At 47.6% G+C, this 25059-nt stretch overlaps 1 protein-coding gene across 1 annotated transcript in view; it reads left to right on the forward strand.

Moving 5' to 3' along the window:
• The window catches only part of LOC124796152 (transcriptional regulatory protein AlgP-like), a 77638-nt gene extending 57928 nt beyond the window's left edge, over positions 1–19710 (forward strand). The window contains exon 2 of the mRNA XM_047260243.1: positions 18955–19710. Coding sequence (XP_047116199.1) covers positions 18955–19710 — 756 coding nt within the window. The remainder of the gene's footprint in view (positions 1–18954) is intronic.
• The last annotated feature ends 5349 nt before the right edge of the window (positions 19711–25059 follow it).

The raw sequence follows: 25059 nt of genomic DNA on the forward strand, positions 1-25059 counted from the left end.
GGCTATGTCGGCTGCTACCTGCTTCTGGTTGATGTCACTGCAGTGCGCTTGCTCGGTTCTGTGGCTGCTTGCTTTGATTGGCTGGCGCGTGGAGAACCGACAACAGCACCGTGTGGCATCGCTTCCGAAATGCATACAGAATAACGTGGGGGCTGTCCTTTGATAAAAAGGCCACTCAGCGCGCTCCCTACTGAACGAATCAGTGGAGCATATGAAAACATAGATTAGATCCTGGGGTCTCGTGACTATAAAGGTTGGACCCTAGATGACGAAAACTGTGGACCAACCAGATGGGTCCTGATTTCAGTCGGTAAGGGTTGATTGTATGGTTCGAATGTGGTGTAGACCCCATGAACCCATGTACGCAAGTTTTCAAGCAATTGGTGGTGGCTCCATAAAGTTGTGGGCTGTCTTTACATGGAATGTACTGGGTTCTCTGGTCCAGCTGTACCAATGATTGACTGGAAATGGCTATGTTAGAGTACTTCGAGATTGTTTGCAACTATTCATTGACTTCATGTCCCCAAACGATGAGTTCGTGTCAGTGGGCGACAATTGTTTGCCTTTCTTCTTTGGGGCGCACAGTGAAAATACTTTTAATGACATGGTTATTACGAACAATAGCCAGCTACAATGCCATGTAAATTGTTTACATTTTATATTATTCACGATGAGCCAATTTCAGCACATTCGCACCGTCAGGTGCTCATGTAACATCACTGCTGTCATGTCCTGTCGTTATAAGAATTATTGCTTCTTCCTAGGTGTACACTGGAGATTTATACAGGATTTTACTTGGTTTCCATGTATGCTACTTTTCCGATCTATAATTGGACAATTCTAATCTATACTCCTGGAAATGGAAAAAAGAACACATTGACACCGGTGTGTCAGACCCACCATACTTGCTCCGGACACTGCGAGAGGGCTGTACAAGCAATGATCACACGCACGGCACAGCGGACACACCAGGAACCGCGGTGTTGGCCGTCGAATGGCGCTAGCTGCGCCGCATTTGTGCACCGCCGCCGTCAGTGTCAGCCAGTTTGCCGTGGCATACGGAGCTCCATCGCAGTCTTTAACACTGGTAGCATGCCGCGACAGCGTGGACGTGAACCGTATGTGCAGTTGACGGACTTTGAGCGAGGGCGTATAGTGGGCATTCGGGAGGCCGGGTGGACGTACCGCCGAATTGCTCAACACGTGGGGCGTGAGGTCTCCACAGTACATCGATGTTGTCGCCAGTGGTCGGCGGAAGGTGCACGTGCCCGTCGACCTGGGACCGGACCGCAGCGACGCACGGATGCACGCCAAGACCGTAGGATCCTACGCAGTGCCATAGGGGACCGCACCGCCACTTCCCAGCAAATTAGGGACACTGTTGCTCCTGGGGTATCGGCGAGGACCATTCGCAACCGTCTCCATGAAGCTGGGCTATGGTCCCGCACACCGTTAGGCCGTCTTCCGCTCACGCCCCAACATCGTGCAGCTCGCCTCCAGGAGTGTCGCGACAGGCGTGAATGGAGGGACGGATGGAGACGTGTCGTCTTCAGCGATGAGAGTCGCTTCTGCCTTGGTGCCAATGATGGTCGTATGCGTGTTTGGCGCCGTGCAGGTGAGCGCCACAATCAGGACTGCATACGACCGAGGCACACAGGGCCAACACCCGGCATCATGGTGTGGGGAGCGATCTCCTACATTGGCCGTACACCACTGGTGATCGTCGAGGGGACACTAAATAGTGCACGGTACATCCAAACCGTCATCGAACCCATCGTTCTACCATTCCTAGACCGGCAAGGGAACTTGCTGTTCCAACAGGACAACGCACGTCCGCACATATCCCGTGCCACCCAACGTGCTCTAGAAGGTGTAAGTCAACTACCCTGGCCAGCAAGATCTCCGGATCTGTCCCCCATTGAGCATGTTTGGGACTGGATGAAGCGTCGTCTCACGCGGTCTGCACGTCCAGCACGAACGCTGGTCCAACGGAGGCGCCAGGTGGAAATGGCATGGCAAGCCGTTCCACAGGACTACATCCAGCATCTCTACGATCGTCTCCATGGGAGAATAGCAGCCTGCATTGCTGCGAAAGGTGGATATATACTGTACTACTGCCGACATTGTGCATGCTCTGTTGCCTGTGTCTATGTGCCTGTGGTTCTGTCAGTGTGATCATGTGATGTATCTGACCCCAGGAATGTGTCAATAATGTTTCCCCTTCCTGGGACAATGAATTCACGGTGTTCTTATTTCAATTTCCAGGAGTGTATAATTCTAATAAAGACAGGACATGAGAACAGCGATGTTACATGTAAGAGCACTGACGATGACAGTGTGCCGGCCGTTGTGGCCGATCGGTTGTAGGCGCTTCTGTCTGGAACCGCGCTGCCGATACGGTCGCAGGTTACAATCCTAGCTCAGGCATGGATGTATGTGATGTCCTTAGCTTAGTTAGGTTTAAGTAGTTCTAAGTCTAGGGGACTGATGACCCCAGATGTTAAGTCCCATAGTGCTTAGAACCATTTGAACCATTTCATGACAATTTGCCGAAATGGGCTCATCGTGAATGACATAAAATATAAACAATTTAGACAGCAGTGTAGCTGGCTATTGTTCATAATGATCATGTTTGCGATTGGTTTGAAGAACATTCTGAACAATTCGTGTCAATAATTTGGCCTCTCAGATTGACCATCTTGAATCCTATGTAACACGTGTGGGACATAATCGAGATATCAGTTCGTGTACAACATCCTGCACAAGCAAGAATTTTCGCATTTTTTTTTTTTTTTTTTTTTTTTTTTTTTGTGTCCCTCCTTGTGCTGGGAGGCCTGGGGTACTGACCGTTCACTTACGTAAGAAACTGAAGCACCCACAGCCGTCCTTATGGTGTCACCTATTGTACGAGTACCAGTTTCGGTGCTTCAATGTTTCATCTTCAGGTCTCAAGTGACACTAAAGGAGTTAACACCATCTGTATACACAATGCATCAGTGGCAAACATAACTGGTTTACGTAGTCTACCTATAACTGTGATGACTGGAGAGACAACATCACAGTTACAGGTAATCTGCGTAGACCAGTTATATTTGCCACTGATGCATAGTCTATACAAATGGTATTAACCCCTTTAACATCAGCTAAGACCTGAAGACGGAGTTCCGAAGCACGGAAACTGGTAGGCATACAATAAATTACATCACAACGACGGCTGTAGGTGCTTCATTTTCTTGGATTTCGCCATTATGAATTGCTATAAAGGCAGCATCGCTCAGAATTTCTGCAGAGGACTTCCGACGACTTATTGAGTCCATGCCGGGTCAAACTGCTGCGTTATCTCGGGCTAAAGGAAGTCAGACACGATATAAGGGGGTATCCCACAACATGTGCCACCTCGCTGTATCAGTCTCTTACTTATTAGTGATGCAAATCTTCGGGGATTTTGTCACGCCAAAAAGTCCGACCGACGAACGAATTGACGTTTGAGACGTGGTAAAAATTGCTGTTTTGAAGGGCGCGCCGCAGCGCGTAGTGTGAAGCAGTGGCCCTCTGTTTCTGGCGGTGGCGCCGCTGTGGCAATCGCAGCTTTGGTGTCTCCCTCTGGTGAGAAAGGTAGCCTGCTCACGTGCATTTAAGAGGCGCTATGAGCTCGCTAGGCGGCGAGTCTGGTGAGTTGGTCAGCCGGGTCAATGTGTGGCGGTCAGTGTCTGTCTGTCGTCCGGAGTGCTAGTATGTGTTAGGCCGCCAGTCTGCTCGAGTTTGCTCAGGCAATGGTCATTGGCGGTTGGATCGATCGGTTGGTCGGTCGCGCACTGGGACACAAGATGACTTGTCCGTCTCGAGCATCGGCGCATGTGAGGTCGCCACATGAGTCCAGTGTGTCGCGCCGTATAGCGAGGGGTAGTGGCCTCGCGGCCGCCACAAGAGCAACAGGAGCCGACTCACGACATCGGGCTGGCCGGTGCGAGCTGCGACGCCGTGAGACGGGAGATCGGCGCGCCTTCCTGCGTCCGATGGAGCGACTGGCAGCGCACGGTTCGGGAGAGCGATTTGGGGGTGCTGCACCAGGTCTTCGCCAGACATCGCAGTTTATTAAAGTTAAGTGGTTCGTGGTATGTTGTTTCATTTACTTGTTAAATTCTACTTGTTGTCGTGGTCGGTCACTCGTCAGCAGCTTGCTCGGCTGTCTTTCGTCCGCATTTGTCAGCCAGTCTGTCTCTCGGCCTGCCGTACGTTAATAGCTGCCTCAGTCATGTTTGTCGTATTCAGTGTTAACTAATTTATTGCTTGAAGTGTAACGGCCGAATTCCTGAAATATTTTTTTATCTTGCCTACCATCTTGAGAGACGGTATATGTGTAATGTAGAGCATGTTTGTACATTTTGTGTAAGACTGTATTTCATGGGTTTTTATTTAACTGGTCATTTTAGTATATAAAATTGCCAAACTTCTACCATAAGAGTTTCCTTTAAAAAACAAGTTGCACTCTCGGTGGCAAGTAATTTTCTTTAATGTGAGTGCTTTGTACCACTTCCATCGCGCCTAGGGGGTGCAAAATTTATGTGTTTGTGTGAATTGTTAAAATTTTTTAGTTTAAAGTAATCTGGTGTGTTGCAGATTTACACCAGTGTAGTCTTTCAGAGGTTGTTGTGACCGGTCGTGACTATGGCCGTGTTAAAAGGGAGCGGCAAGGTTCGCAGCCCGAAACCCCATACTGTGAAAAAAAAATGGTAATTCTGCCTCTGAATAAATTATAACTTGACATTTAGAGGGTGTTTTCTGATTATAATTTTTTAATCTGTTTAAAAAAAGAAAGGGTTTTTAGGAATAAAATTTCCATTTGTTGAAAGAAATTTGTTTTCATCAGTTACCCACTGGCAACTACTTCCACGCTCACATAGTGTGATTAAATGTGTTAATGTTCTTGATGAATCGTTAGTAAATAAAGTAAATTCTTTAAGAAAAGTTTTTGAAAGCAAATCCACGGTTCAACGTTTTTATGTCAAAAGAGAAAAAGTTATGGTTTTTCAAAGGTGTACTCATAAAAGTCAGATACCGCAAGTATTGGAGGGAGTCGCCAGAGAGGTGCGCTTGAAGGCAGTTGAAGTGCCGGCAGACGGCCAGCCACTGCCCCAGCAGTCCCTGTAGCGCCCCAGGACGGGGCAAGGTTCGGCAAGACCGCAGCCGTTCTCGCAGAGTTATACGTGCGCTTCACCCCCACCACAGCCGCGCAGCCGTCTTTCTCCTTCCCGCTGTTGTTCCCGACTGCGCGGCGCATTTTTCACACGGCCGAGTGAAAGAGCAGGCCATTCAACGGAGCAGCGGCGCCATCAAGACCCCCTTCCCCCCCCCCCCCCCCTCCACCACCGCCGCCTGGAGGACTGCAGGGAGGTCGCGGCCGCCCCCGGGGGCAGGCCCGCCTCACAGAGCCGCCGCCGCCGCCGCCTCCGCCGCCGCCTCCCGGGCCGCTCATTTGTGGCGAACCCGGCGTCTCCTCGACCCCGTTGAAAGGAGCACTCGCGAATGAGTCAAAAGGGGCGTCCGTGCGCTCCAGCCAGAGCAATACGCGGCACACTCGGAGAGAGTCTACGCCTCCCTGATTTCTCTTTCCTGACTTTTATATTCGCGGAATACGTGTACGTCTGCGTAGGCACAGCTCTCGTAAAGTGGTCTGTGAAGGCGTGCGCGACAGGCTACCGGAATAACAGTTCCACTTTTGGTGACGGACGAGAAATTACGCGGTATAACTCATTGAAAACTGGGATTATTCGGTTGTTCTTTTGGCGAGATGAACGGCGCCGTGCCTGGCAAGTTAATTCTGCTCTCAAAGACAATTTGCGTCTCCGAGACAAGAGACATTTCACCAGTTGTGTACCGGCTTTCGCAGAAATTAGATGCAGCGCGGGGAGGAATTACCGTCTATGCCGATGGAGGTCGTTATGAAGCTTGGTTGAAATTTGTTTACAGTACGCTCGCCACAAAACAATTTTCTTCGCCGAGAAACCAACGTTTCTGAGCATCGCTATTACAAAAGTGCCCACCCGTTTAGCCGTGCAGTCTAACGCACTGCTTTCCGGATTGGAAAGGAGCGACTGGTCCCCGGCACGAATCCGCCCAGCGGACTTGTGTCGAGATCCGGTGAGCCGGCCAGTCTGTGGATGGTTTTTAGACGGTTTTCCATCTGCCTCGGCGAATGTGGGCTGGTTCCGCTTATTCCGCCTCAGCTACACTATGTCGGGGATTGGTGTGGAAACAAGTTCTCCACGTACGCGTACACCACCATTGCTCTACCACGCAAACATATGGGTTACACTCGTCTGCTGTGAGACGTTCCCTGGAGGGGGGAGGGGGGGGGGGGCACCGGGGGCCGAACCGCACAATAACACTGATAGAGTGGTTCGGTGTGTGGCGGCGGAGGGGTGAAGTGGACTGCGGTAGTCGTCGTGGGGTTGTGGGCTACTGCGGCTGCAGCGGGACGGAGCCTCTCCGTCGTTTCTAGGCCTCCGGTAAAATACAATACAATCACTATTCCACAACGCTTTATTCTGAAGGTGACAGGAATAAAATTCAAGAAGCGAAAGGTTACTACACCTGTACATGATTCCAGAATGCAGTTATAAGAATCGAAAAGAATTAAAGGGAAGCAGTAGTTACGCTGGGAGTGACATAGGGCTGTGGCCTATCCCCGATGTCATTCAGTCTCTAAATTCAGCAGGCATTAAGAGAAATCAAGAAAAAATTAGGAAAGGGAATTAAAGGTCGCCGAGGAGACATAAAATATCTAAGGTTTGCCATTGCTTTCGTAATTCTGTCAGAGAAGCCAAAGGAACTGGTAAACCAGTATTACGCAATGGATACCGTCTTGATAACGGGTTTTGACACGGATATCAACAACAACAAAATGGTGGTAATGGAGTGTAATCAAGTCAAATAACGCTACGCTAATGGAATTAGATCAGGAAATAAGACAAAAAGTAGTTGATCAGGGTTGTTATGTGAACGGCAAACGAACACCGGCTGAAGTAGAGAGGCTATAAAATACAGATTAGCAATAGCATACAAAACGTTTCTAAAGACTGAAATTTGTTAACATCGAGTATAAACTCAAGTGATAGGAAGTTTTATGAAGGTGTTTATCTTGAGTGGACGTGAATGTAGATGTGTCCTGAGGCATCGCGCAGTCATCAGTTTGGAATGGAGGGAAGTGTTGAAGGTAAAAATTACCGTCGGAGACTGTGATATTCGCTATTTTTGGCTTCATTAAAACAGCAAATAGTTAACACTTTCAGCCAGAAGCCGAATACTTCTTTATAAAGAATGACTAATGTATAATAAGGTGTCGCGTAGCTACGGTGGAATTTCCTAAATAATGTAATTCGTCGTCTTTGGGCGGCAATACAAACTGAGAAGAACACAGATCAATATGCGATCCTTCACTATTTTGTTCGCTGGAGAACAAATGAAGTCCTGAGCGCAAAAACATTTGTACTGTTTTTCTTGATTAAGACGGACGCAGATTTGTGGCAGTCTGATCTAATTTTTACTAAATGTATAAAAACGTGTTAGGTCTAAGTTTGAGTGAAGTGTAAAAAGAAGAACTGTTATAACCTATCGTGACGACGCACGGGCGACTCAAGAGCACAATGGCTATATAAAAGAGCGCTCAATGGACATGAAACGGACATAAAAATCTACCGTCATTGTAGTACTAAGCATAAGGTACAATATATGTTTTACTTATTGTAGTGTCACCGCCAGACACCACACTTGCTAGGTGGTAGCCTTTAAATCGGCCGCGGTCCGTTAGTATACGTCGGACCCGCGTGTCGCCACTGTCAGTGATTGCAGACCGAGCGCCACCACACGGCAGGTCTAGAGAGACTTCCTAGCACTCGCCCCAGTTGTACAGCCGACGTTCATAGCAATGGTTCACTGACAAATACGCTCTCATTTGCCGAGACGATAGTTAGCATAGCCTTCAGCTACGTCATTTGCTACGACCTAGCAAGGCGCCATAGCATTTGATATTGAGATTCTATTAATGTATCATCAAGAGCAATGTTCTCCAATTATGGATTAAAGTTAAGTATTACATCAACTACGTACTTTATTTGCTACTATTAATTCCTTTACCTGTTCCAGACCTCACGCCAATCTGCGTGAGCTTAAGGGGCTCCGGAACGCCCTATACTTGCAATGTTAAAATAACGCTTATAAATTACATCTTTCCTCACAAAGTATTTGAGGTAGGAAGTTGAACTTTTTACAGATTATTTATTGGAATGTGGGCTACAACTTAACACAGGGATATTACAAAATTTTTGTTCAGTTATTAAAGATGATTTTTTTTTCAATTGTAATGAAAATTCACAACATTTTTTTGCAATTTTTTATTTATATATTCAAATATATACAGTTTTTTGGAAAAAGGCTGTGTTAAATTATGGAGAAGGTACTGTGTAACATTTACTGAAAGTTTGAAACAAATATGTTTGGAAGATCCTTAGAAAACATGTAATTAGTATGAGAAAATAAAAGTTTTGGGAATCGAGCGACAAAGATTGGATTAACTTTTTAGTGCATTCCAGGTCCATAGGATGGATTATCTTCATCCTCTGCAAACTCCTCCTCCAGCTTCCTCTTGTTCCTCCTCCTGTTTACTCTTGCTTGTATTTCTAGACTCTTTACAGCCCTGTCTGCAGCCCGAAGGCGTTCCTTGTCTAAAGCAAGCATCGCTCGTTGTTGCGTTCGTAGATTTTGCTACCATTTTCTTCAGTTGCAGTTGCTGCAACACTGTTCCAAAAGGTGGTCATGTATGAACACTTATCACATTTCAGTTGTATTTCACTAGCAAGTCCTACGTGCTTTATTATGGAGAGTTCCAGACCAACTTCACTACAATGAATACATCTTACACAGTTTGAGAAAATTCCTTTGAGAACCGACATATCAAATATTTCATTCACATCCGATTCGCCCATAAAACATTCATAGTTTTCACTCATTGAACCAAGCTTCTTCTGTGAAGTATTTTCTTTCCCACTTTGACTGCTATGGGCAGGTGTACTTGAGAGGTTAGGTTCACTCACTTGGTTATCGTCTTTATTGTTTACAGTAATAACACATACCTTTGGCTTTCCAACATTTCTCCTTTTCTTAAAAGCCTTCAGAGGATTTCTAATAACTTTAGTTTTACTCATTATTATACTTCAACAAAACAGAGACTCAAGAAACAGAATTAATTACGAATATTTTCGAGATAACGACAGAGTAAATAAATATGTAACAATCGACAATCACACCAGCGGTATATATTGAGCCATCACAGGTTAGCCACAACACATACTTTATCTCACATCACTAAAATGTACCTGATGAACACGGACGTTAATAATAACACCATTTGACAGCAGTTTAACAGTGCCACAGTGGGTCACTCCCATGTAGAACACATTTCAAAAAAAAATTAAAAATAGTTGTAGTCTTCGGAATTGAATAAATTATATATCTATTAAAAGGTAACAGTCTGCAGATTCAGAAAACGCAAAAAAGCAAAAATTGAACTTTTCATGATTTTGAGCCTTTTCGGAGCCCCTTAACGCGTGCCTTTCGGCTACCTCCGAGTGGCTTGGCTGTCTTGCCACGCCACTACACTTATAATAAATACTTGTTCTGGAAATTTTGAATCATTTAGCAATGCTCATTCCTATCATCTCCCCAGTATTATTTTCATTTTAATTATGCATTTTGTTAAGATTACAGACACCAAGATCAGCAGTCCAATGTACGTGTTACATTGACAAAAAGAAAACTTTTATCGCCTTCATGCATCAGCTTTAATATTGAATTTCCCTTTTGTGTGATATTACAGTTGTTTTTGCGACCTTAAGAACTTTCTGGTCCCTTAGGAAATTGTTTTGTCATAACAATAATTTCCCAACCGGGTATGATCGTATCTACGAACATGAAGTAATTAGAAAGACGATAATGCAATTTCTTAATCGATAGCACGCTAGCTGTGACTGCTTCAAGCCACGCGAAACTGCAAGTGAAGACTATTCACATTTCATAATGCAATATTTTATGACAATGGTCAATCTATGATTCTTACGCTAATTGTAATTGATAAAACAGTAAGCAAAATCTCAAATTCCGACTTTTCCATTGAATAACAACATCATTTTTATTTTGTTAGCCGGCCAGAGTGGCCAAGCGGTTCTAGGCGCTACAGTCTGGAACCGCGTGACCGCTCCGGTCGCAGGTTCGAATCCTGCCTCGGGCATGGATGTGTGTGATGTCCTTAGGTTAGTTAGGTTTAAGTAGTTCTAAGTTCTAGGCGACTGATGACCTCAGAGTTAAGTCCCATAGTGCTCAGAGCCATTTGAACCATTTACAAATGAACAAGAAATAAAAGCTTCTAACGAAGGAAATAACGGAGTAAACTGAAAGTCCACACTCCATGTCCACTCAATACTAAGTCCCTACTTTCTGTTACTTATTCCAGCAAAATCGTGATAATTAATCCGAAATTATGATTTTCATTAACAAAATTAAGCTTAAATCCCACATGATTCGCATTCTTCACGATGAACTAATACGTTGTAACACCTCCCTTTTGTTACCCAGATATGAAGAGCTGTACCCCGTTGCGTTCGCTCATCCTCCCCACGTCCCGCTAGACTAGGACATAGCGTGCTCCCCGACAACAGCTCTCCCGTTCAAACTTCAGTGGTGAGGGTACGACTACCACTCCAGTGACGAACCTGGTGATTCTCTCTCTTCCCTGTGCGATTCAGGTCACGTCGCTCCAGCTAGCTCCTGGCGATTCATCTCTGCTGCTAGGTTCTCTTTGGTGAACTTGTGCACCAGGCTAAGTTAGTGTTGCCACTACACTACTTTGTCTACCTCTGGCCGCCATTATACCGCTAATTTCAACCAGTACTCACTCTCATACGCTCATACAAGGATGGAGAAGGAAAAAGGGAATGTGGCAAGTAACACAAAATAAATAAGAGGGTCCAACTTTTCCTTCACCAGGCGAAGTATATCAGTTGGTTATTGATACCACAGTTATCGAAAACAAAACTATTATTACTTGAAGGTAGTAAAATGAAGCGCAACTGAAGTAACGCTTCAGTCCATCCAATGAGAACCTTGCATACCTGAATAAGTTTGATACAAAAGGGACATGAAATGCGTCCTGCAAATCGACCCCAGTGACGTTTCTCTCCTCAGTATTCATTTATGTTGTCTTCGGTTAGTAAACCTTGATGATTAAGATTGTTTCTATAAGGTAGTCCAAGCAGTGAAGTCAAATAGCTTCTAATATGCAGGGTGTATAAACGGAAGTGTCACATATTCCTACAGATGATAGTATTGGTCAAAATTAGAAGACACGTTCTTATAGTGATACATCCAGAAACCAATACCTGCTGACCTGTCCTCTCATCCCCCTCTGTTTCGAAGAAACAGACACTATAGGCAGTTCTGCATGTGGTTACCACGCATCCTGACACATCCTTCAGCCCTTCTTCGCAGTGACTCACTCACTCTTTCAAACACACCTGCCTCCGTTCGGATTCGTCACATGCATTGATCAGACGCTCTTGCAGCTTCTGCAAATTATAGATGTGTTGGCATATACCAAGCATTGAAATGTCCCCAGAACCAGAAATGTAAGGTGAAAGTATCAAAGATAAAATTGTTTTTAAATTAATTATTCAACAAACATGCACCTGACTGCATCTGCGAACTTGTTTCATGCACTCCTACCTTTTTGCCAGTAATGAAACATATATTTGACTGAGCTATTAAGTTTAAGAGAATAGGCCTAATGCCGTTTGTGCAGTGACATTAAGATGGTACTGAAAATTTTGATTTTGGCCCTGATGTTTACTTAATGAAATTATATGTTGACTTGAATAATGCCAGTTGTGCAACGGCATAAAATTATTTATTTGAAATATAGTTGCTCTGATAACTTTAGTTATACCAAAATCTATTTCAAACCATGAACTGCACATATATATTCCATAGAGGCCTCATTTTCTTTACACTCTTTCATTTGGTGGGTAATTTTACTTTGCTACTCATTTTCATATTCAATACAAGCAAAAGATGTGGATTATGATTCAGTCTGTTAGATTTAAACTCATTGTTGATCTCAATACATACATATTGTTAAACATTTAAGTCATATACAAAAACTACCATTTCCAACAATTTTGTAGCACGAATCATTCTTACAAAAAATTTTACAAAACGCTTACTGCGTCAGACCTTGGACATACCAATCCTACCTCTGAACATTATCTAACAAAAACAAATTTGAAATCATTATATAGCTTCTCCCATTAACGTGCTAAAGTTTGCTCAGTGTAAACTGTGCACCGCGAATCCTACCTTAAAGCTGTCACCACACGTCTGCTTCCTGCGGGCACCTACCTGCGACTATTCTGTTTTTTACTGTGCGAGCCCGGCTCTCTTAACCATCAAAGATCCTCCTACTCAAAGATAGTAATTCCACCTTGTGGTTGGCAACTATCGACTTTATTTTCTGGATCTACCCTGATCAGACCTTAGCATATACCTTTCATAGGGATTCAGGTCCTATGAATAAGGAGCCCTTTCTTCCTGAACTCCTCTAGCAATCCATCACCCATGAAATGTTGCGATCCGGTTCTGTGGAAGATGGGGTGGTGCCACGTGGTACACAAACCACAGTCGTCTTCTTCCTGCCAGGATAAAGTTTTCCACTAGCGCTGGTATTTCATTGCGCAGGAAGCGCGGATACACAGCTGCTAATCTGTTTGGCAAATTGAACTATGGGTCTGTCGCCGGCGGTTCCTACCACGCATTGTTACTGAAACGATTCTGATACCTGATTTCCATGTGCCTGCATGTACGTATTGCGATTTATGTCCCGCTTCTTGTGAATACCGCGTCATTTGTAAACACATTAATCAACACAAGTTAAATGGCTCCTATCTCGACAGGTGTTGGTTTTCGGACGTAACATTACAGGAAATTTGCTTTTAGTTTTGCTCAATACAACTTGCTGTAAATCCTGAAGATACAGCGCTCTTACGACAGCTGCTGGAGTATAATCACCGACTGGGTGAGGTTTCTCGTTATTACCGCAGATCTTCGTTCATTACATCCTTCAGCCGAAGCATTTTGATACCAGTTTTGACTTCTGATTTCAGTAGTTTTCCAGGTACTGTACTGTGGTGTGCACGGTATGGTAGATTTAGCGCTGGTCCGTTTTTGTCCTCAAAGAGTCGTAGAAGGTTATCTGCGTGTGGCCCGTATCGTCTCGCTCGCGAATCATACTCACTTTCGTCCGCCCTCGTGAAACATTCAGTGAGGAATACGACCAGAGAAGCCGATCGGGAGTGGCTACGGGAGAAACGAGCCCGGCACAAGTCGGTACAGACGCAGGTCGCCGCCTCGGCTGCGCCGCCTGGAGTGGATGGGAGTGTCTGGAAGCTACAGGCGCGCCGGAGAGCAGTGTACACATGGCGCAGGCAGCGTGCCCCAAGGTTACTCCAGGTCACGTCGCTCCAGCTAGCTCCTTGAGCTGCAGGCCTCCTGCACCGACCCGGGAAGCCTAGCAACGATGTCGCTGCCTCCACCGGTGTCTCTGTTGAACGATGAGCCAATTCCATCACAAATACACTCTGAGACAAAAAGAAAAAGAAAAACGATTCAGCTAGAAGGAGCTATCCGAAGTGGTCAAGAGGTTACTTCAAGTCCACGAAAGCTACAAACGTAGGTTTGCCTTTCCTTAACCTATCTTCTAACTGAAGTCGTAGGGTCAGTACTTTTGTAATGGTGCCAAATAATAATTTTCTTTAACACCTTTCGTATATTTTGGGTGACGTTTAAGAGCCGCAGCTGCACACTACTGAGTGAAGATACTCGTCATTCAAGTGATTACAATGTTGCCAAATCGACTTTCTTTGGCGTACGTTTTCTAACGATAATATGGGCAGGGATAATTTTTTATTGGAGATGAGACATCTCCTACAGTTAGTAATCAAAGGATATCTCTATTTTTCCAATTTGAATAAGTTGTCTTGTTGTTGTTCTCATGCGCACTTACGCTATAATTATGTGTTGACACTGATTATACAATCCTTCGGATTTCGTTTCCGCACCATTCTAGAATAACCTTGGATGAAAGATTCTCCAACGTATATGGGTGAGTCAAATTAAAACCTTAAATTTGTAATAACAAATCGAAATTTCGCGCCGTTATCGTGTAAGTTGTTAAGCGTGCTACAAACAGCGTGCAGAATGGCTTGTAGGTGGCAGCATAGTGCAGATACACACATACAGTTGCAGTATCAATACAAAGATGGCCGCCCCACTTGCGACTTGCACTAGGGAAGAACAGGTGCGTAGTGAAGGTGCGAAACCTATTGAAATTCAGCGACGAATGAAGGTTAAGTACGGTGATGCATGTTTGTCACAGCAGCAAGTCTACGAATGGAGTAGGAAGTTCGCAAATGGTGTGACTTTAGTGGAAGATGCTCCTCGTCCAGGCCAGGCACAACGAGTTGTGACTCAACTGAACATTGCAGCAGTTGAAGCCGTAGTGAAGGAAAACCGCCGAGTGACACTGAATGACATTGCTCCATGTTTACAGATTAGTCATGGGTCAGCACACCACATTGTGCATGATGTGCTCCAGTTTCACAAAGTGCCTGCAAGATGGATGCCATGGCAGCTGACTCCTGAAATGAGAGAACGTCGTGTTGATGCTTGTGAAGAACTTCGGCGCTTTGAACGAGAAGGTGATGGCTTTCTTGCAAGCTTCGTTACTGGGGACGAAACCTGGGCTCACTTCCACCAACCGGAAACGAAGAGAGTGAGCGAGGAATGGCGCCATTCCTCATCACCAAAACCAAAGGAGTTTCGAACAGAACCATCAGCAGGGGAGGTTATGCTGACTCTCTTTTGTGACGAAAAAGGCGTCATTTTGGAACATTACATTCCTAGAGGGACCACTGTTACCAGTGCATCATACACAGATCTCCTAATAAATCATCTGCGGCCTGCAATCAAATCAAAGTGACGTGGATTGCTGTCAGCAGGTGTCCTTTTGCAACATGACCAAGCAAGGCCCCACACAGCCCGTGCAACAGTTGCAACAGTCACAGACCTGCATTTTGAGTGTCTCACTCGTCCACCTTACTCACCAGACCTATGTTTGGACCACTCAAAGACGCAGTGGGAGGAAAGAAGTTCCGTTCTGATGAAGAGGTACGCCACGCGGTGCATGAGTGGCTGCGCGGACTACCCAAAAGAATTTTTTTCTAAAGGAATTTATGCACTTGCATTGAGAGTGGAGGAGATTATGTTGAAAAGTGATACAGCTTTGTACCACTTCTGCACAATAAAAAATATTTAAAAAGATATTTAAGGTTTTCATTTGACTTAGCCTCGTAAAAAAAAATATTCTGAAAAATAAATACGAAGAATTTCTTCAACACCAAGCTCCGGGTATTGTTTCGTAATCACAAACTAAATACTTTTGTACGAGAGCACTTTAACACAGGAAACATCACATATCCTACCTTGTCCTGATCTTATACGTGAGTGCCGACGTCAGTTTGTCAAATCGTTACATAACAGGAGAATGACGTGAATTTAAGTTTCCAGTCTTCTGTCGTTTTCCGCGGATCACTCCCAGCACTTTTATGCTGACGGCATTCACACTGGGCTCATCCCGACACTCCAACCTGGGGCGACGGCGCACGGAGCGTGCATAAAAGCCAGCGCAGCTGCCTCTCCTCACCTCGAGATCGCCGACCCGCCTTCGTGGAGCCCCTCGGTGTACCCGCACATACAAAAATACAAAAGTAACAAAAAAAGTCATTCACCAAATTGAATAGTTTTGCCATGCGTCTCTCTTCCAGGGATCTCAATAAAAATTGGTCAAATGGCTCTGTGCACTATGGGACTTAATATCTGAGGTCATCAGTCCCCTAGAACTTAGAACTACTTAAACCTAACTAACCTAAGGACATCACACACATCCGTGCCCAAGGCAGGATTCGAACCTGCGACCGTAGTGGTCGGATCTCAATAACTCAGGAGGAATGTCGTCTACTCCACAAGTCATCATACAAAACAACAATAATTACGATAATAATCAACATTCGTTGATTTTAAAGAAGCATACGATCCTATACATAGACAGTCAGTATGCAATGTTCTGGAAGAATACGGACTAGACACCAAAACTCTAAAACTGATCGAACAGACACTGACAGAAATCAAACGAAATATTAATTTCATACAGAATTTCGGAACTATTCTTACTTAGTTAAAACAGGAGTAAGACAAGGGATCTCGCCACTATTATTCAACATAGTTTTACACCAAGTAATGAAAGAATGGGAAAGGAAACTAAGAAAACAAAACTTTTGGAAGCCAATCGAACCAGAAAGAGTCCAAGGAAAATCGAACGTTCCATATTTAGTATTTGCAGATCACTTAGCTGTTCTAACCGACAGCAGAACAACAAATCGAGAACCCTCAAAAAATATGCAGAGAAAGATGGTCCGGAAATCTCCTTTGAGAAGACAGAAATCATGTGTTCCAAGTTGCAGATTCCGAAACTTAAAACAAATTATCGTGAAATCAATAGAGTCAAACACTTTAAGTATCACGGCGAAATTATTGAACCAACAGGGCTTGAAAAAATACCACAAGAAACAGATTGCAGGAAATCAAGAAAGCGTCCGGACTTATCTCAGATTTGTATAACAAAAAATGCCTGTCGAAAGTCACTAAATTCCGACATTACAACACCGTAATCAAACCGACAGTCACATATGCTAGTGAAACACTGTCATTGAATAGAAAACTAGATTTACAAGAAATTAAGGAAGTAGAGAGAAAGATTATTAGACAAATCCTGGGACCACGATACATCCAAGACTGATATTGACCCCAAACCATCAAGACAAAGGAAAAAGTATCAAACATCAAAACTGACATCAGAAAGAGACGAATGAAGTTCTATGGACACCTAGACAGATTACCTGTAAACAGACTAACTACACGTCTATTGGACTATGTGACATCACTTAAACGAATCAGTACCCTGGGTAACTCAAGGATTTGACAGAAGCAAAAGTTGACGTAACTGACACATCAGATAGAAGCAACCTTGATAAGTGGACGTTTACTCCAGAGACAACCAAAATCATGCCGACCACAGTGGACTGAAGAAAGGAAGTAGACCTTTAGGGAGAAAATGAAGAAGTACTGGGAAAAGATGAAGAATCCTAACAAAAATTGAAAAATTGAAAGTCACCTGCTTATCGTTCTTCAATGGGGACATTTGCTAATAATAATAATAATAATAATAATAATAATCACAGCAATAAAACAAAGGAGGACTCAAAGAATGCGCTGAAAAAGCTGACCTTTCAATCTTTTGCAAACTGAATTTAAATTCCAGAAATCAGTCACGAAGTGTGGGCTAGTGATAGCGTCAGACACCTCATGTACCTCGTTGAAGTCATAGAATTAACTGGTCCAGAAAACAAACTACAGAGAGTTGGATTATAGAAACTCAACAGAGCGTACGGGAGAATGCATAATATCTACAACAAGCAGTGCATGTCCACAAGCAAAAAGGTTGGACACTACAACACGGTGATCAAACCTGAAGCTCTGTACGCAACCGAACTTTAATTCTCGATAGAAAAGGCGACTTGGGTAACATGATTAAGGAAGAATAAAAGATTTCAAGGAAAATTATAAGCCCTGAAAAAACTCAGCGTGAATATAATCTGTAATCCGCCAAAGCAACAGCGAAATTATATCCTCTAAAGTAACAGAGAAAATATCAAACCCGGCAGTAGAAATTATAAAACAAAGAAATTCTATGGACACGCTCAAAGACTTCCAACAACGGGAACTACAAACAAATTTACCACATGTGGAGAAAGCTAAAAGTACACCATGGATCCAACAGGTTGAAAAATATATCGAGAGAGCCAAACTGTTCAGTTAAAAGGCAGATTCCTGGTGATACAGCCAGAGCATGAGGCTCCAAAAGAAAGAAATAACCAAGTGGACCTCAGAAAAAATGGTCCACACAAGCATAATGAGAGATATATGGAAGTTATGGAATTTTTTTGTAGTAGAAGGTCGTAGTACAGTCCCTTTCTTCAATCATCGTACGAACTTCGTAATGACAGATACTGAGATAAATGACAATGGAACAGAGAAACAATCGCAATCGCTCTTTAGTGGAAATGCATTAGGACCAGGTGGGATTATGTCAGAGAACTTCAATTTTAGCAGTAGTTTATCATAGTAACCTAGCAACCGGAAAAAAATACAGGTCATCTCCGTTTTCAAGAAGGGCCATGAGATAGATGCACATAATTGTAGGCCTATATCGTTGAACAATTATGAAACATGTTTTATGCGCGTGAATTACGACGTTTTTTGGAGAACGAAAATCTCTATAAAAACACAACGTAGGTTTTGCAAACAGAGATCTTGCAAAACTCAGCTCGCTCACCTCCTCCATGAGATCCACAGCGATGTATAAATCGGCGCTCAGGTTAATGTCCTTTTTTTCTCGACTTCAGAAAAGCATTTAACACTGTCCCACACTGCCGATTTCTGGTACCGCTCGCCGCGGAATTTAAATCCCAGCCAGACGCCATAGACGTTGAAGACCCCTAGAGGTCTCTGCACCATCGCACCGTTGGCTGCGGCGGCGCGCGCCTCCTGGCCCGCATATAGTGTGAGGGCGCCACATTGCAACACGTGGTTCCAGCAGCCAATAGCGGCGCCTCCGACAGAGTACTTAAGCGCCCGCCTCTCGCTCAGCCACATCATCTCCGGCGGTAATCCGGAAGGATACCGCCCTTCGATTGTGCCTTTCCAGCTCTAATCGAAGCGATAGGTCTATTGCAGGTGGCAGCCACCCTGCAGCGGTCCAGCCAGCAGCCAGCAGCCAGCAGCTGTCCCAGCCAGCAGCCAGCAGCGGTTCCAGCCAGCAGCCAGCAGCGGTTCCAGCCAGCAGCCAGCAACGGTTCCAGCCAGCAGCCAGCAGCGGTTCCAGCCAGCAGCCAGCAGCCAGCAGTGCTCCCAGCCAGCAGCGGTCCCAGCCAGCAGCGCTCCCAGCCAGTAGCGGTCCCAGCCAGTAGCGGTCCCAGCCAGCAGCGGTTCCAGCCAGCAGCGGTCCCAGCCAGCAGCCAGCAGCGGTCCCAGCCAGCAGCCAGCAGCGGTTCCAGCCAGCAGCCAGCAGCAGTTCCAGCCAGCAGCCAGCAATGGTTCCAGCCAGCAGCCAGCAGCCAGCAGTGCTCCCAGCCAGCAGTGCTCCCAGCCAGCAGCAGTCCCAGCCAGCAGCGGTCCCAGCCAGTAGCGGTCCCAGCCAGTAGTGGTCCCAGCCAGCAGCCAGCAGCCAGCAGCGGTTCCAGCCAGCAGCCAGCAGCCAGCAGTGCTCCCAGCCAGCAGCAGTCGCAGCCAGCAGCCAGCAGCCAGCAGCGGTTCCAGCCAGCAGCGGTCCCAGCCAGCAGCGGTATCAGCCAGCAGTGGTCCCAGCCAGCAGCGGTTCCAGCCAGCAGCCAGCAGTCGTCCCAGCCAGCAGCAGTCCCAGCCAGCAGCGGTCCCAGCCAGCAGAGGTCCCAGCCAGCCTCAGCAGCAGCAGCGTCCCCACCGGCCATATAGCTGGGTCCCCCCCCCCCCCCACGCCAGCAGCAGCTGAGTGGGGCTTTGGCCCCAGTCTCCTTCATCATTCTCCATCCTTTTTACTCTGTGTTTCTCATCGCCTTGCCCATCCCTCGTTTGCTTCTTTGTCCTGTCCTGTGTTTTTCCCCTTATCACCATGTCAACCCCCACCACTACTACTACAGCCACCACCACTGCCATCGTATATACATCTCCCTCTGCCGCCGCCACCACTATCACATGGTGTGCCCAATCACCCGCATCAGTCCATCCCCCCACTCCTCACTCTCCCATCCCCCTCACTTTTTGTTGCCCCAACCCTGGGTCCTCCCTACTGCACCCCTCTGACCCCTTCCCTCCACTCCTTCCCTCTGCTCCTTCCGTTTCCGTGGCCCCCGCTAGGGTGGTGGCCTGGAGGGCCACGGCCCATGCTCAGCTCTCCCCTTCGCCCTCTTCATCGTCTTCATCATCGCCATCGCCATCGCCTTCGCCCTCACCATCTCCGGCGCCGACTCCAGCACCGGGACCTGCCACTCCCCGCCACCTTCCAGTTGCTCCCGTCCCCCACACCTCCTCTGCCACTGTCAAACGACCCAGTGCCACCCCTGCCTCCACTGCACCTAAAAAGGCTCTGCTTCGTCCCCCTTCCCCTGCCCAGGATGCCATGGATGTTTCCCCGCCTGTCCCTGCCCCTGCCCCCTCCTCCTCCTCCTCCTCCTCCTCCTCCCCCTCCTCCTACCACTACTTCCTCTCCCGTCCTGATCCCTCCCTTATTGAGGCCTGGAACCTCACACTCTTCGCCAGCTTTTTCCCTGTGCCCCCATCTCCCTCCTCACTCCTTGCCGTGATTCGGTCCTCATCTCCTCCACCAGCTCTACCCTTCACACAGATCTCCTTTTCCACATCCCTGTCACCCCTGCTCCTTCCCCACCTCCCTCCCACCAACCCCAACCCCCACGTCGCCCGCTGACCCTCACCGCCTTGATCACTCGGCTTAGTCTGACAATCACAGAGGAGGAAGTGTTGGTGGAGCTCAAGGCGCATCCCTATCTGGAGGTGTGTGTGGTTCGCCGCATCCATAACTCAGCCGGCCCCACCCACCTTATGCGGGTCTTTTCCAAACACGCCCCCCCCTGAAGGAGGGTGCCCTTCTCTTTCACCAACGCTACTAAGTTGACCCTTCCTGTTCCCCTCCTCAATCCCTCCACTGCCAGAGGTCCTTGCAGTATAATGCACACCCGACATCTGAGTGCCGCGAGGCCCCCACCTGCCCGCACTGTAAGCAAGCCCACTTCTTATGGCAGTGCCCCAATCTCCAGTCCCCCCCTCCTGTAATACCTGTAACCTCCCTCATCCTACTTACTCCCAGAAATGTAAGGCCCGACCCCCTCCTACCACTCCTGAACTCACCGTTCCTGTCCGCCCTCTGGACGCCCCCACCCCTCCTGGCAATTCCCTTCGCCCACCCCCTACTGCTGAGGACATCATCAGATTTCTCACCATCATTCTCCAAAATGTTCACCCATTCCAGCGCCCCCACACCCTTCAACAAATATCCCTCGCCGCCCATTCCGTTTTCCCACAACCAAGCCCATTTCACCTTCTCCCGTCTTGACACCCTTGTCTAAATCCCTGTCATGGGGCGACAGCACCGTATTCTTTTCAACAACATCTGCTCCCTTCCCACGAACAAGAACCTCTTCCTGCACACCCTTGCCACCCACTGCGTGGATGCCTTCCTCCTCAATGAAACCTTCCTCCAACCCCACCACACCATCCACACTTCGCCCTACCTCCTTCACCGCTCCGATAATCCCCTCCCAATTGCGCGTGGTGGAGTTGGCATTGGTCACCACTGCCAGATCCCAGTTCGGCTCCAACCTCTCCTTCCCAACCCCACCAAACCTTAGTCTCTTCTTCCCCGGCCTTACCGTCACCTGCGCCACCATCTATATCCGCCCTAACGCCCCTATTCCCTTTGACTTCCTCTCCCACATTGACTGTACCTTCTCCTCCTACGTGTTCGCCGCCGACCTCAACATCCATAGTCGTTCCGCCGCCCAGTTACGGCGGGTGCATCGGTTCCTCTCCTCCCTTCAAGGCCGACCTCATCCCCATTCCCCAGCACACCCGTCCCGAATCCAACTCCACTCCCGATGTTATCCTTTCCTCCCCTAACCTCCTTGGTCGCATAACGGTGGATGTCCTGGAGCCTATTGGTAGCGACCATCTCCCTGTCCTCCTCACCATTTCAGACGGTCGTCGCCCCTGCCCCGACCCTCATAATGACCCTCCCCCAAAGTACGTCCATGACTGGCCAACTGGAATGCCTACCGGAATACCTTCTCCACCCAGGTCGATAGCCACCCCTTCACCTACCACCACCCTGATGATGTTACCCATGCCGCCTCCTTTGTCCCTATTGTCGCCATACACCCCCACCATCCTACGTTACCCCCACAGGCCGTCCTCCTCCTCTGTGAATCCCGCCGTCTCTACCATGCCTTCCTCCACACGCATAACCTGGACACACTACAACGCCACCGGCAACTCCAGCAACACATTTGAAATTTGCTTGCGGCTAAGAAACGCCGGGACTGGCGACAGACATGCACCTGTTTAAATGCTACCCTGCCTATAAACTCGTCCAAGTTCTGGTCAGCCTTCCATCACCTTACTGGAACTAAACCCTCCCCTAATATCCTCTTCTCCATGGTGATCACCCCCTCCCTGACACCCTCAGTAAGGCCAATCACTTACCCTCCTACCTCTCCGATATATTTTCTATCCCCGATGATCCCCAGTTCGATTATTCCCTCTTCCCGGATGTCCGCAATTGAACTGACACCTCTCTCCCTCCCCTCGCACCTGGTTTCCAGTACTTGGACAACATTGCACGTACGAAACTCAATGCCTCTATCACTACACAGGATCTCATTGCTACACTTCGCACAAAATGCAACACCACTCCTGGTCACGATTGTGTCACCTACCGCCACCTTCGTGAAGCTCCTGTCTCTTTCCTCTCCACCCTGGCAAAGCTCTACAATGTAGTCCTGTGCACCGGCTACTACCCCGACCTGTGGAAAACATCCCATATCCTGATGTTCCTTAAACCTGGTAAACCGCTGTCCGCCGTCTCCTCCTTCCATCCCATCAGCCTTACCTCGGTCTTCAGCAAGGTCCTGGAATCCATCCTCACCCGACGCATCCACCAGCACCTGCGCCAGCACCGCCTCCTTTCCACTACCCAGTGTGGCTTTCGGCCGTCCTTCCCTTCCGATGACCTTCTCCTTCACCTCACTCATCTCGGTTCCGAGCAACTTAATTCCCATCGCTCCGCAATATTCCTCTCCCTGGACCTCAAATGTGCCTACGACTGTGTATGGCATTCCAGTCTCCTCTTCAAGCTCTAAACCTTCGCCCTTCCCATTAACTACGTCCGTCTGATCGGCTCCTTTCTCTCACCGTCCTTCCTATGTCACCATCCATAACACGGATTCCTACACCTTTTTTCCCTCCGCTGGTGTGCCCCAAGGCTCCGTCCTCTCCCCCCTTCTGTACCTTTTGTATATGGCGCTCATGCCACCGCCGTCACCCCCCGTCCACCTTCTCCATTTTTGCCGATGACACGGCCTTCCTTGCCCTTGCCCTGACTCTGCAGCACTCCCAACACTTTGTCCAATCCCATCTTGACCGGTTCACCACTTGGTGCAACCAGTGGTTGCTCAAGGTCAATCCCTAAAAAACCCAGGCGATCATTGTAGGCAAAACCACCCCTTCCTTCCGCCTCCTCGATTTCTATCTAACCATCTATGGCCATCCTATTGCCCTCACCCCCACCCTTAAGTACCTTGGCGTCACCCTCGACCGTCGCCTCTCCTGGACTCCCCATCTCCGGACAACCCAAGCAAAGACACACTCCCGACTGCATCTCCTCAAGCTCCTTTCCGGCTGTACGTGGGGTCTGGACCCCTCCACCATACTCCACATCTATAAATCCCTCATCTGCCCTATCCTATGTTACACCCATCTGGCCTGGATCTCCGCCTCCCCTACCTTTTATAAATCCCTTCAGATCCTTGAACGCCATGCTCTCCACCTCACCTTTCGCATCTGTCTCCCCTCCCCCACGCGGATCCTGTACGACCTCATTCCGTTCCCCCACCTCCTCCTTTTCCTTGAAAGGATACAGATCCTGTAGATCCTGTACACCTCCTGTAAACTCGATCCTCCTCACCCGCTTGTCTCACCCATCCACCCACCCCCACCTGCTGCCGCGCCTCTATTCCCACGTCCCACCCAGTCTCCATCTCTTCACCCTCCTTACCCTCTCCCAAGGTGGCTTCCGCCAGCTCCCCCTCCCCAATGGTCCTCCTCCCCTCTATCTACCCCTCCTATCAACTTTGATCCTCCCCTCCCACTTCCTGTGTCTTTCCTTTAGGCACCCTCCCTCCCTTCTCTCTCCTTTTGCCCCCACCACCCCTTCCTCCACCCCTCTTCCCCTGGGCTTCCCCTCCCCCTTCCTCCTTTCCTCCCTCCCCCTTGTCTCCCCTGCCCAAGGCATCTCTCCTCTCCCCTCTCCCTCTCCCACCCCCCTCCTCCTCTCTTGGCAGGTCCCCGGACTCGTACACGCTCAGTGGACATTCTCGTGCCGGAGATCATCGCCATCAGTGTCTCGTGTGTGTGCCTTCGTTTTGTGTTTAGTGTTCTTTCGCCGTCACGCCACCACTGTCCACCTGTGCCGTTGCAGTCGTCTGTGTTTTGTGCGCCGTGTCAACGGGTTTTAGTGTTTTTTCTCGTCCAGCGTGAACGGCTTCATGTTTCTTGTTTTTCGTGTCTACAGTTTTTGCGCGCCATTTTTATTGTATTATCTATACCACCTTTATGTCATATTTCTTGTACCACTAGCGGCTGAAGAGCAGCGTAATATGCTGCTGACGGCCGACCATTGTATAAGGTGATTAAAATAACAATAAAGAAAAAAAAAAGCTCAGCCACCGAGTCTAATCGTTGCGTGAGTCTCGACACATCGCCTCGACAACACACAGCGTGTTCATCGTTCTTTGTTTTCATTACTTGTGGACGTCTTGGATTCGTTTGGTTGTCTCTGTCACTCCGTTGCTTCTTGCGCGTTGTCGTCGTAAGGTCTCTCTCCATTGTCCGTCGTTGTTTCGTGTCCGTCCTTTCCGTTCGTTTGTTCGCTGGCCACTCTCCGTTTGGTCCCGCCGCGCTTTCTCAGCCACCCCGCGACGGTTCCGGTCGCGGTCACAACAGGTTACTACATGATTAGTGAAAAAGTACGAACTTACTTAGTGTTGGACCAGATTTTCGTCTGGCTACGGACAT

Source organism: Schistocerca piceifrons, chromosome 4 (genome assembly GCF_021461385.2).
Source record: "Schistocerca piceifrons isolate TAMUIC-IGC-003096 chromosome 4, iqSchPice1.1, whole genome shotgun sequence".
NCBI lineage: Eukaryota > Metazoa > Arthropoda > Insecta > Orthoptera > Acrididae > Schistocerca > Schistocerca piceifrons.